The sequence below is a fragment of the Eleutherodactylus coqui genome, chromosome 10 (assembly GCF_035609145.1).
Source record: "Eleutherodactylus coqui strain aEleCoq1 chromosome 10, aEleCoq1.hap1, whole genome shotgun sequence".
NCBI classification, from domain to species: domain Eukaryota; kingdom Metazoa; phylum Chordata; class Amphibia; order Anura; family Eleutherodactylidae; genus Eleutherodactylus; species Eleutherodactylus coqui.
This window is the reverse complement of record NC_089846.1, coordinates 133766825-133779753: the sequence shown is the minus strand read 5'-3', so window position 1 is coordinate 133779753 and position 12929 is coordinate 133766825. Positions and strand designations below refer to the sequence as shown.

Here is a 12929-nt window from a genome sequence, read left to right as displayed (position 1 = left end):
TCCTTCCCTCTTTTCTTCCTTCCTCTTATAGAAGCACTCCGGCAATGTATTTATTCTTTATGAGTTGCCTGTACAGTACTCACTGTCAGTATATTAGTTCTGTGTGTAATCCCCTCTTCTTGCCTGTTTCAGCCCATATTACCATCTGAGACGTCACTCTGACAACCTGGCAGGTACAAGAGTCTCTGCTCAGGCCAGAGGTAAGTCTCGCTCCACATACCTACTACCTCCAAACGGTAACCTTATGTCCGTTCTATTACGCAACCTCCCCAGTAGAACTTGCCTGCCCTTCCTCCTGACATGCCAACTGCCTCTTCTCCTGCTCTAAAGCTAATTACCGCTGTGCAACTCTGTCCCGGTTTGCACAGAGCAGAGGCATTATGGGAAATGTAGACACAGCCTCATAGAGTGAAGCTGTGTAACTACACGCAGAACAGTGCTTCTGCCATATAGATTCAAGTAGGAGTAGCATCCAATATGGCATATGGACCAAAAGAAACAACTGGAACAATTACAGAAAGTAATCAATTTAAAATGCTTCATCAGCATTGTGTAAGGCATTTTGATCCTAATGTGAATAGGATGGTGTAACAAAAACAGCTTTTTTAAACCTATAATATACTGCAGGCCTGTAAAAATATGACGTTTGTGGGGATGTACCGTATATCCAGATGACGGCCACCAGTTCCAGGACTGCAGCAAACAGCAGAGCCCATCCTCCACAGAAAGAATCAATGAGGTTTACCCAGTATATGCCTGACTAAGAAAGGGAGAAGAGAGTTAAATACCAGTTACCATATTCCAGCATCATCAGATCAATGTATCAACATGGTCATATGAACAAGTCATAAGCAGCATACAATGGACACGGAGCATCGGTCTTCTTCTTTCCCCACCGCTTGTTTCTGTCCCATTTCAAGCCTCTAATTGTTGCTTTGGGGTGCATTCACACAGGCAAGAAAATAGTGCAAGTTTTGGGTGTTGCAAGACGAAAAAAAAAAAGTGCAATGTTTAATTTTCGTGCGACTCTTACACGAGAATGGAACAAGCAGATGTGAGGTCTCCCGGTAGTCCGTGTGCTGTGCGAGGCGAGTCGTGCCTGAGAATGTTAGGAATGACTTACTGGCATCCATGTGAATGCACCCTAAGGGCTTGTTGATCTATAGACAAATCACTAACTTGAAGCTCCACAGGTCATGCAAAATCTGTACCACTTCCTACCCATCATTGCCATGACTCATCTATATAGCATCTATGGGCCACCTGGGATCAATGAGTCTTACGCCTAATTTACACTCCAGCAAAATACAAATTGCATTTGTGCTGAAGGGTAAACCATAGCTCCACTTTTAGGGCGCCCACCCACTGGCGATTTTTTTCCCTGCGAAATTCGCAGCATTTTTTTCTCTGCAGGGGTCTATGGGACTTGTAATGTTAAAATCGCGATTTCGCGGTAAATTGCGATTTTGCGCGATCGCGATTTTAACATTACAAGTCCCATAGACCCCTGCAGAGAAAAAAATGCTGCGAATTTCGCAGGGAAAAAAATCGCCAGTGGGTGGGCGCCCTTAGGCTGCTTTCCTTACAATATTAGAAAACATTAGAACTAAAAGTTCCTGTAACTATAGATTAGAGTCGGAGGGAGAATTCACACATGGCAGATTTGTTGCAGAGATTTCAGCGCCTCTTCCACTCAAGTGAAGTCTTAAATACAAGGATGCAGAGACTGACAAAATCCATGTCAAATGTTACCAAAGTAACCCCATTTCATGGATGGAATTGATTTTCAGTGGCAGAAGTTTCTGCAACACATCAGCTACTTGTGGATGCATCCTAATTAGAGATGAGTGAACGTACTCGGTAAGGCCGATTTCGCAATCGAGCACCGCGATTTTCGAGTACTTCACTACTCGGGTGAAAAGTACTCGGGGGCGCTGTGGGTGAGCGGGGGGTTGCAGAGGGGAAAGGGAGAGAGAGAGAGCTCCCACCTGTTACGCGTTGCTACCCCCCGCTCCACCACGCCCCGCCCCCCGGCGACCCCCGAATCTTTTCACCCGAGTAGTGAAGTACTCGAAAATCGCGGTGCTCGATTGCGAAATCGGCCTTACCGAGTACGTTCGCTCATCTCTAATCCTAATGTTACCTTTATAGTTTATGAGTACCTGGCAAACACAGGGAAGTCCAAGAAGAAATAACAGAGCACATATTGCTGCAGTCAGGGGAATCCTCCATTTCTTCATTAATCTTGGAAACACATCTTGTATTGTAGTAGTAAGAGTTTCTGCAAAGATGAAAAAATATATGTAAATTGTAAAGTATGACAAATATAACCCAAATAAGTTACCTGTAGTAATCATTCTTCAAAGCCCCTTCAAATCTAGTAAGGGATTTTTATGGCCCTCCTGCAACTTTCATATAGCCTACGTCAGAGTTACGACGTTGGTAATGGGAAGTTCACTCCTCACTTGGTCATTTGAACTATCTGGCATCCAAAACCATTGGTGATTTTATTGCCTTCCCACTTGTTACAAAGGACATATCACATCCTTTCACAAGTGGGATGGGATGGATACCCTTACAGCCGTGTCCCCACTAGAGATGAGCGAGCGTGCTCGGTTCGGGTGTTTTTGCACTCGAGCACCGCTTTTTCCGAGTAACTGACTACTCGGACGAAAAGATTCGGGGGCGGTGTGGTGGAGCGGGGGGTAGCAGTGGGGAACAGGGGGAGCTCTCTCTCTCCTTCCCCCCCCCCACTCCCCTCTGCAACCCCCCGCTCACCCCCGGCGCCCCCCGAATCTTTTTGTCCGAGTAGTCAGTTACTCGGAAAAAGCGGTGCTCGAGTGCAAAAACACCCGAACCGAGCACGCTCGCTCATCTCTAGTCCCCACTGATTCCCAGTGTTTTAAACCCCCCATTTCCCACAATTACTCTGGTTATTTTCGTGCCCTACTAGTGTACTGCCAAGTGGGCATGCTCCATTGTCAAGTTTCAATGACTGATGTAAAGTTAATTGACACTGGGTGTTAGCGATGGCCCACTTGACAGTAGGCTACTGTTGGACTTGGAAAGGCAAAAATGGATAAAATACAATTAAAACCATTAGAGAAATCACTGGGATACAGTTCAGACGAGCGTTTTTTTTTGTGCACAAATAGCCGCGCAAAAAAAACACTGCTCACATGTGATAAAAAAATCGTGCAAACGAAGCTAAAGGCGTGATGTACATTCGCACATAACTTGCTCCTTCATACGATCCGTGGTGCGTGCTGCATGTTCATCCAGCTCCCATAGGAGTCAATGTGAAGTCCTGCACAACACGCACCCACGATAGGTCCGGTCCTTAGATGCGTGTATTGTCGCTACTCATGTCTATCTTTTGCAGGTGCGAGTATTTTGTGTGTTTAAAAATCATTCATGTGACGCTTCAATAGGAAACCATTGGCTCTAATAGAAGCGTTCTTTTTGAGTGGCTATTTGTGCGGGGGGAAAAAAAACGCTCGTCTGAACGAGGCCCAATGATGGAGTATGCAGATCTGCTACTTTTCATAATCTTTTCATTAGTTTGGGACTTTTGGGCCTTTTTAAATGGAAAAATTATTGTTCACATTCCCATTAACCCACTATTCACCTCATAATGCTACTGTTGCCTTCCTCGTACATTAACATGCTTATTCAGAAAAAGTATATCAAAAAGACAATATAGTGTCTAACTTACCTATTAGTGCAAACTGTGAATCAAGTCCCAAAGACAGCAGCATGCAAAAGAATAAAATAGACCAGAGAGGAGAAACTGGTAACTTTGCTAATGCATCAGGGTAGGCAATGAAAGCCAACTCAAATCCTACAGGAAACATAATTCACCATAAGTCATGAAACTGACTAACACTGCTATTTGTTGTTATTTTCAGGACTACTACTGAGGTATTTTACTGCCCACTATGTACAAGAATGTAACTACTATAATACTGCCCCCCTATGTATAAGAATGTAACTACTATAATACTGCCCCCTATGTACAAGAATGTAACTACTATAATACTGCCCCCCTATGTATAAGAATATACCTACTATAATACTGCCCCCTATGTACAAGAATATACCTACTACAATACTGCCCCCTATGTACAAGAATATAACTACTATAATACTGCCCTTCTATGTACAAGAATATAACTACTATAATACTGCCCCCTATGTACAAGAATATAACTACTATAATACTGCCCCTATGTACAAGAATATAACTACTATAATACTGCCCCCTATGTACAAGAATATAACTACTATAATACTTCCCCCTATCTACAAGAATATAACTACTATAATACTGCTTCCTATGTACAAGAATATAACTACTATAATACTGCCTCCTATGTACAAGAATATAACTACTATAATACTGCCTCCTATGTACAAGAATATAACTACTATAATATGGCTCCTATGCACAAGAATATAACTACTATAATACTGCCCCCTATGTACAAGAATATAACTACTATAATACAGCCCCCCTATGTACAAGAATATAACTACTATAATACTGCCCCCTATGTACAAGAATATAACTACTATAATACTGCCCCCTATGTACAAGAATATAACCACTATAATACTGTCTCCTATGTACAAGAATATAACTACTATAATACTTCCCCCTATGTACAAGAATATAACTACTATAATACTGCTCCCTATGTACAAGAATATAACTACTATAATACTGCCTCCTATGTACAAGAATATAACTACTATAATACGGCTCCTATGCACAAGAATATAACTACTATAATACTGCCCCCTATGTACAAGAATATAACTACTATAATACTGCCTCCTATGTACAAGAATATAACTACTATAATACTGTCTCCCATGTACAAGAATATAACTACTATAATACTGCCCCTATGTACAAGAATATAACTACTATAATACTGCTCCTATGTACAAGAATATAACTACTATAATACAGCCCCCCTATGTACAAGAATATAACTAATATAATACTGCCCCCTATGTACAAGAATATAACTACTATAATACTGCCTCCTATGTACAAGATTATAACTACTATAATACTGCCCCCTATGTACAAGAATATAACTACTATAATACTGTCCCCTATGTACAAGAATATAACTACTATAATACTGCCTCCTATGTACAAGAATATAACTACTATAATACTGCCTCCTATGTACAAGAATATAACTACTATAATACGGCTCCTATGTACAAGAATATAACTACTATAATACTGCCCCCTATGTACAAGAATATAACTACTATAATACTGCCCCTATGTACAAGAATATAACTACTATAATACTTCCCCCTATGTACAAGAATATAACTACTATAATACTGCCTCCTATGTACAAGAATATAACTACTATAATACGGCTCCTATGCACAAGAATATAACTACTATAATACTGCCCCCTATGTACAAGAATATAACAACTATAATCCAGCCCCCCTATGTACAAGAATATAACTACTATAATACTGCCTCCTATGTACAAGAATATAACTACTATAATACTGCCTCCTATGTACAAGAATATAACTACTATAATACTGCCCCCTATGTACAAGAATATAACTACTATAATACTGCCCCCTATGTACAAGAATATAACTACTATAATACTGCCTCCTATGTACAAGAATATAACTACTATAATACTGCCCCTATGTACAAGAATATAACTACTATAATACTTCCCCCTATGTACAAGAATATAGCTACTATAATACTGCCTCCTATGTACAAGAATATAACTACTATAATACGGCTCCTATGCACAAGAATATAACTACTATAATACTGCCTCCTATGTACAAGAATATAACTACTATAATACGGCTCCTATGTACAAGAATATAACTACTATAATACTGCCTCCTATGTACAAGAATATAACTACTATAATACAGCCCCCCTATGTACAAGAATATAACTACTATAATACTGTCTCCTATGTACAAGAATATAACTACTATAATACTTCCCCCTATGTACAAGAATATAACTACTATAATACTGCCTCCTATGTACAAGAATATAACTACTATAATACTGCCCCTATGTACAAGAATATAACTACTATAATACTTCCCCCTATGTACAAGAATATAACTACTATAATACTGCCTCCTATGTACAAGAATATAACTACTATAATACGGCTCCTATGTACAAGAATATAACTACTATAATACTGCCTCCTATGTACAAGAATATAACTACTATAATACTGTCTCCCATGTACAAGAATATAACTACTATAATACTGCCCCCTATGTACAAGAACATAACTACTATAATACAGCCCCCCTATGTACAAGAATATAACTACTATAATACTGTCTGCTATGTACAAGAATATAACTACTATAATACTTCCCCCTATGTACAAGAATATAACTACTATAATACTGCCTCCTATGTACAAGAATATAACTACTATAATACTGCCCCTATGTACAAGAATATAACTACTATAATACGGCTCCTATGCACAAGAATATAACTACTATAATACTGCCTCCTATGTACAAGAATATAACTACTATAATACGGCTCCTATGTACAAGAATATAACTACTATAATACTGCCTCCTATGTACAAGAATATAACTACTATAATACAGCCCCCCTATGTACAAGAATATAACTACTATAATACTGTCTCCTATGTACAAGAATATAACTACTATAATACTTCCCCCTATGTACAAGAATATAACTACTATAATACTGCCTCCTATGTACAAGAATATAACTACTATAATACTGCCCCTATGTACAAGAATATAACTACTATAATACTTCCCCCTATGTACAAGAATATAACTACTATAATACTGCCTCCTATGTACAAGAATATAACTACTATAATACGGCTCCTATGTACAAGAATATAACTACTATAATACTGCCTCCTATGTACAAGAATATAACTACTATAATACTGTCTCCCATGTACAAGAATATAACTACTATAATACTGCCCCCTATGTACAAGAATATAACTACTATAATACAGCCCCCCTATGTACAAGAATATAACTACTATAATACTGTCTGCTATGTACAAGAATATAACTACTATAATACTTCCCCCTATGTACAAGAATATAACTACTATAATACTGCCTCCTATGTACAAGAATATAACTACTATAATACTGGCCCTATGCACAAGAATATAACTACTATAATACTGCCTCCTATGTACAAGAATATAACTACTATAATACGGCTCCTATGCACAAGAATATAACTACTATAATACTGCCCCCTATGTACAAGAATATAACTACTATAATACTGCCCCTATGTACAAGAATATAACTACTATAATACTTCCCCCTATGTACAAGAATATAACTACTATAATACTGCCCCTATGCACAAGAATATAACTACTATAATACTGCCCCCTATGTACAAGAATATAACAACTATAATACAGCCCCCCTATGTACAAGAATATAACTACTATAATACTGCCTCCTATGTACAAGAATATAACTACTATAATACGGCTCCTATGCACAAGAATATAACTACTATAATACTGCCTCCTATGCACAAGAATATAACTACTATAATACGGCTCCTATGCACAAGAATATAACTACTATAATACTGCCTCCTATGTACAAGAATATAACTACTATAATACGGCTCCTATGCACAAGAATATAACTACTATAATACTGCCCCCTATATACAAGAATATAACTACTATAATACTGCCCCTATGTACAAGAATATAACTACTATAATACTGCTCCTTATGTACAATAATATAACTACTATAATACTGCCCCCTATGTACAAGAATATAACTACTATAATACTGCCCCCTATGTACAAAAATATAACTACTATAATACTGCCCCCTATGTACAAGAATATAACTACTATAATACTGCTCCCCATGTACAAGAATATAACTACTATAATACTGCCCTCTATGTACAAGAATATAACTGCTATAATACTGCCCTCTATGTACAAGAATATAACTACTATAATACTGCCCCCTATGTACAAGAATATAACTACTATAATACTGCTCCCCATGTACAAGAATATAACTACTATAATACTGCCCTCTATGTACAAGAATATAACTACTATAATACTGCCCTCTATGTACAAGAATTTAACTACTATAAGGGCTTAGTCACACGGGCGCCGATGCCAATGAGCAAAATGATCAATAAGGAGCAGAAGTAATGTCATACAACCTTCATCCACCACATCAGAAACCTTTTTTCCTGATATCAAAGCCATGTGTCCAAGGATAGAGAAGATAGCGAATCCTGCGAGGATGCTGGTCAGGACATTTATTATGGAGACAATGATGGAATCCCAGTAACAATTGTTCTGAAACTTATTATAGGATGAAAGGGCGATCAGCCCCCCCCAGGCCGTGCTGAGAGAGTAAAACAACTGGGTGGCCGCATCTCTCCAGACCTAGAATGAGAAGGAACTCTGGGATTTACTGATGGCACCTCAAATGTTGACTAATACGCTCCGAGCAATGGAACTGAAGGACCGCCATACACATGCAGCAATCCCACAGCCATCAATCATACAATCAGGACATACTCACTTCACCATTAGTAAGCTTTGTAATGTCAGACTGTTGTCCAATGAAATACTCAATGCCATCTCTAGCTCCCTCCAGAGTTACCCCGCGGACAAGAAGAATGATGAGGACAACATATGGGAACAAGGCTGTGAAGTAGACCACCTACAGGAGAAGAATATTCCAGGTGAGCTGCCGTTACATCACATTGTACCTGGTTTGCTTGGAAGACCCAATTAAAAGGTACAGGTGCAATATTTGTGCATTGATCACTGCTTGGAATGTTTATGGGGTGGATGAATCAGCAGCTGGTTGGTAACTGGGGGGGCCAACAGGTCACTCAACTGATCAACTTCCCTGACATGCTGGGCAGAGGCGTAACTTGAAGCTCCTGGGCCCCAATGCAAAACCTGGAACGGGGCCCCCAATTATAATGCTTTATTCATAGTACTGGGCTCCCTATATGGGGAAGAGAGGCCTCATGGGCCCCTAAGGCTCCTGGGCCCGGGTGCAACCGCATCCCCTGCATCCTCTATAGTTACGCCCCTGATGCTGGGTATTATGTGTGCAAACTTTATGCATGCAATACGCAGTGAATAGAACCCGTTGATCTCAATGGGTTCGTTCACATGTGGGAATTTTGTTTTTTGCGCAAAAAAAAAAAAAAATACGCAGCATGTCCATATTTGTGCGTATTGTGTACAAAAATAGAACACATAAAAGTAATTAAACTTAACCCACCATTTACATACGCTTGCGCTTGTGTAAAGCCGGTCATAGGGTTCTTTCACACGAGCGTATGTTCAATTGTGTGGAACCCAGCGCAATGTATTTGCGCTGTAAACAAGTCTTTTTTGTACGGCGTGTTTCATTGTACTTTTTGCTCTGAGACGACATGTTTTTTTGAGCATGAAACACATCCACACCCTGATGAAATGGTTATTTAGCCTAATGAGGTCCAGGTTTGTTCTTTTTCCTGTGGAATTGCGCTGCTTTTCCCACATCTGCCTGCGTATCGCGTGCGGACTTGTCCATCGTGCTTCGACTTCTATGGGTATCTTTGAAGCAGAAATGCGCGCAAAAGTAGAGCGTGTTGTTTTATTCGCGTATGCAAAATGCGTGTGAAAAAAAAGTAAATGAGAACGAGCCCATTAAAATCAATGCGTTCTATTCTTTGCGTATTGCACGCACAAATTTTTCGCGCGCAAATACACCCGCGTGAAGGAGCCCCAAGTATGACATTTACGCTAACAAACTGTATTGCTGCCCAAATCATCCATGCTGCATCTGCATTGTGCTAACACTTTCAAAAGACAGAGTGGACAGGAAGGCACATCGCTGTAAGGGATAGCAGGGACCTGGTACATGATGGGCTGAAAGGCTCCTCTGCCACGGGAGAAGATACCAGTATAAGGGCTCCTTCAGAATGATGTATTTGCACAGAGCACTGTGCACATGGTATTAGCGTATGCAATATGCAGAGAATAGAACCCACTGATGTCAACAATCCTCCCTAACACTAGAGAAGAGAGAGAGAGGATTCAAAAAGATCTAGAAAAGCTTGAACAGTGGGCAGCGACTAACAGAATGGTATTTAACATGGAGAAATGCAAAGTCCTACATCTGGGCAAGAAAAATGAAAAAAGCACATACAGAATGGGAGGAATTGGGCTAAGCAGCAGCACATGTGAAAAAGATTTGGGTATACTAAAAGATCATAGACTGAACATGAGTCAACAATGTGATGCAGCAGGCAAAAAGGCAAACACAATTCTGTGATGTATTAAGAGAAGCATAGAGTCTAGATCACGTGAGGTCATTATCCCCTCTACTCTTCCTTAGTCAGACCTCATCTGGAATACTGGGTCCAGTTCACCCCACTTTAAAAAAGACATAGACAAACTGGAGCAAGTTCAGAGAAGAGTTACCAAGATGGTGAACAGTCTGCAAATCATGTCCTATGAGAAATAAATAAATAACAAACAGCATCCCCAGCCCCAGTCTACCATCAAGGCTGGGGATGCTGTTTGTTATTTTGAATCTTGTATGGAGAGGATTTTAGGTTGGGGGGTATTCTCTCCAGGACTTTAGGGCTTGGTACTGGGCTTTGGTTATTGTATCATCCCCATACATTCATTTGCATATCTCCAAAAAAAAATTCTCTGAAATTTCTCTGTGCATATTTTTGAAAGGGCTCAACCTTTAGGGTCATTGGATCCTGATGAGGTTGTGAGCGCACAGCCGAAATGCGTTCAACTGTTACCGTTTGACCCATCAATTATTTGTCTATTTTTGATGGATAATCATCCATATTTTAAATTGCATCAATATTATATCCCCGACTGTATTAATTTGGGACTAAGGATGGCTATTTAGCCTAAGATTGGTGCCATTATATATATATTTTTTGTTTTTGTTTTTTTTTTTGCTTTAGGACTGTTCATTGTGGCCTAGGGCTAGTTTTAATATATATCCATTAAAAGCTACGTATATTTTAGGAAGAAAATAGTCATCCAGTGAAGTATGTCCTATGAGGAACACACGAACCACGAAAAAAAAAAAAAAAGAGTTCGGGACCGGCGTCCGACATACTAAAATGCTCGAGTCTCCCATTGTAGTCAATGGGGTTCGTTACTTGAGTAGAGCTCTCGAATTTTACGAAAAGCTCGACTCGAATAATGCGGACCCGAGCATTTGGGTGCTCGCTTATCTCTAGTGCTCAACACAAACATGACAGCAAAATGCAAAATTGACTCTAGTTTTTTTGTAATCTGCAATAATTGTTTACATCACGAAATGCATCCCAATAGTAATAGGCTGATGGTTGATACCTGTAAAAATGAAGTCATCAACTACGTCTTAGATCTCTTTGCCTGTCTCTTGTATAACTGTTCGGGAGCATCTCTGTGGAGGGTCCAGCACTAGTCAGCCAGCATGATACTGGACCATTTTCCCTGGTATCTTTGTTCCATTGTTGTGATATCTTGATGAAACGTTGGCCATGTTCATCACTAACCATAGTTGATTGGAAAGAAATCCAGATGGAAATGAAGGAAGTGGATCTTTAGAGACATATTGCAGCCAAGCTTCTGATACTGCATCCGCATGTCTTGTTCCTTGTGGTTTTCTGCCCTAACATTCTTGAGAAAGTTTGTAGACACGAGGCAAAAAGCATTCTATGCTTGTTTGGCATCACCCTGCAGCAAGTTGTTGAACCGGTCATCTTTGAAGAGCTCCAAGGACCCACAAAAACTCCCTCTTTAATCTTTGCTTTGCTGAGTCAAGGCAATTTTTCATGAAGGTATCGGAAAACTGGTGAAATCTTGGGCCACTTTTACGAAGTTCTTCATCAAACCTAGTTTGATGTGAAGGGGTGGTAGCAGAATTTTGTGCGCCTTGACCAGAGCTGGGTGTTGGATATTCTTCTCTCCTACTGCAACATTTTGTCTGTGAGTCCATTCCTTCCGCAAGTAGTGCAATTTCTTGCTCAGCATTCCCACTCACATAAGAAGCACAAGGTTGTGCAAAAGCACAGCCTTAAGATTCAGTTTTCGAAGAATCTACAAATAGTTACCATTCTTGTGGGCTATGAGTGATTTCTAAGCATTCATGAGGCCCTCAATATCAGAACAGAATACCAGATTACCTTCCTTTCTGAAGAAAGGCTCAAATTGCTGGTGCCACTTTTGATATGAAGTGAATCTTCTTCTAGTGTGATTGTTCTCAGTGAGAGAAACCCAGTCATCTTGTAGATCTGATACCTTTTAATGGCTAACAATAATACATGATGTTACAGCAAGTTTTTGTGGACATCTCGCCCCCTTCATCAGGCTGATGAATGAAACTAGTTTGGATGGCAGATAAAGGGAAGAGATATCCCGGAACACTTGCTGTAACATCATGTATTTTTGTTAGCCAAGATGACTTGGTTTCTCTCACTGAGAACAATCACACTTTACTCTACTGGCTAACACCGTACCAAACCTATTTTCATATTATCTTCTTGTAGAAGATTACATTGTTGGAGTCTTGGACCTAGCAAAATCTGCCTTGTTCTTGGATAAGTCCAAATCATGAAGCAGGTTATTTAGGTCTTCCTGTGTTATTCTGTATGGGGTTGATGATGCACCACAGTGAAATACTGGATCACTGCATGCTGACGGACCAGGAGAAGAACAGGTCAGCTCACCCTCATCAGCTGAATCAAGAGAATATTCCGCTGGAGCTTATGGAATAGGAAGTCCCTCACCATGTGAAACTGGTCTCAATGCAGACGGAATGTTGAAGTAGAGTATTCTCAAATTTTTTTGCTTCGTT

The 12929-nt window shown here is 39.7% G+C and overlaps 1 protein-coding gene and 1 long non-coding RNA gene across 3 annotated transcripts in view; one reads left to right on the top strand and one right to left on the bottom strand.

Moving 5' to 3' along the window:
- Positions 1-12929, bottom strand: part of LOC136580937 (sodium- and chloride-dependent neutral and basic amino acid transporter B(0+)-like) — a 38911-nt gene that overhangs the window by 7580 nt on the left and 18402 nt on the right. Inside the window, exons 7-11 of the mRNA XM_066581876.1 lie at positions 8637-8777; positions 8269-8497; positions 3716-3841; positions 2163-2281; positions 661-760 (exon numbers count right to left, since the gene is read on the bottom strand). Of these exons, the coding sequence (XP_066437973.1) occupies positions 661-760; positions 2163-2281; positions 3716-3841; positions 8269-8497; positions 8637-8777 (715 nt within the window). The remainder of the gene's footprint in view (positions 1-660; positions 761-2162; positions 2282-3715; positions 3842-8268; positions 8498-8636; positions 8778-12929) is intronic.
- Positions 18-12929, top strand: part of LOC136580938 (uncharacterized) — a 30581-nt gene continuing 17669 nt past the window's right edge. Inside the window, exons 1-2 of one of the 2 annotated variants that reach the window (XR_010787033.1) lie at positions 18-200; positions 8424-8871. This is a non-coding gene — a long non-coding RNA (uncharacterized lncRNA). Of the gene's footprint in view, positions 201-8423; positions 8872-12929 lie in introns of those variants that run through there. The other variant, XR_010787034.1, reaches the window with a different exon arrangement.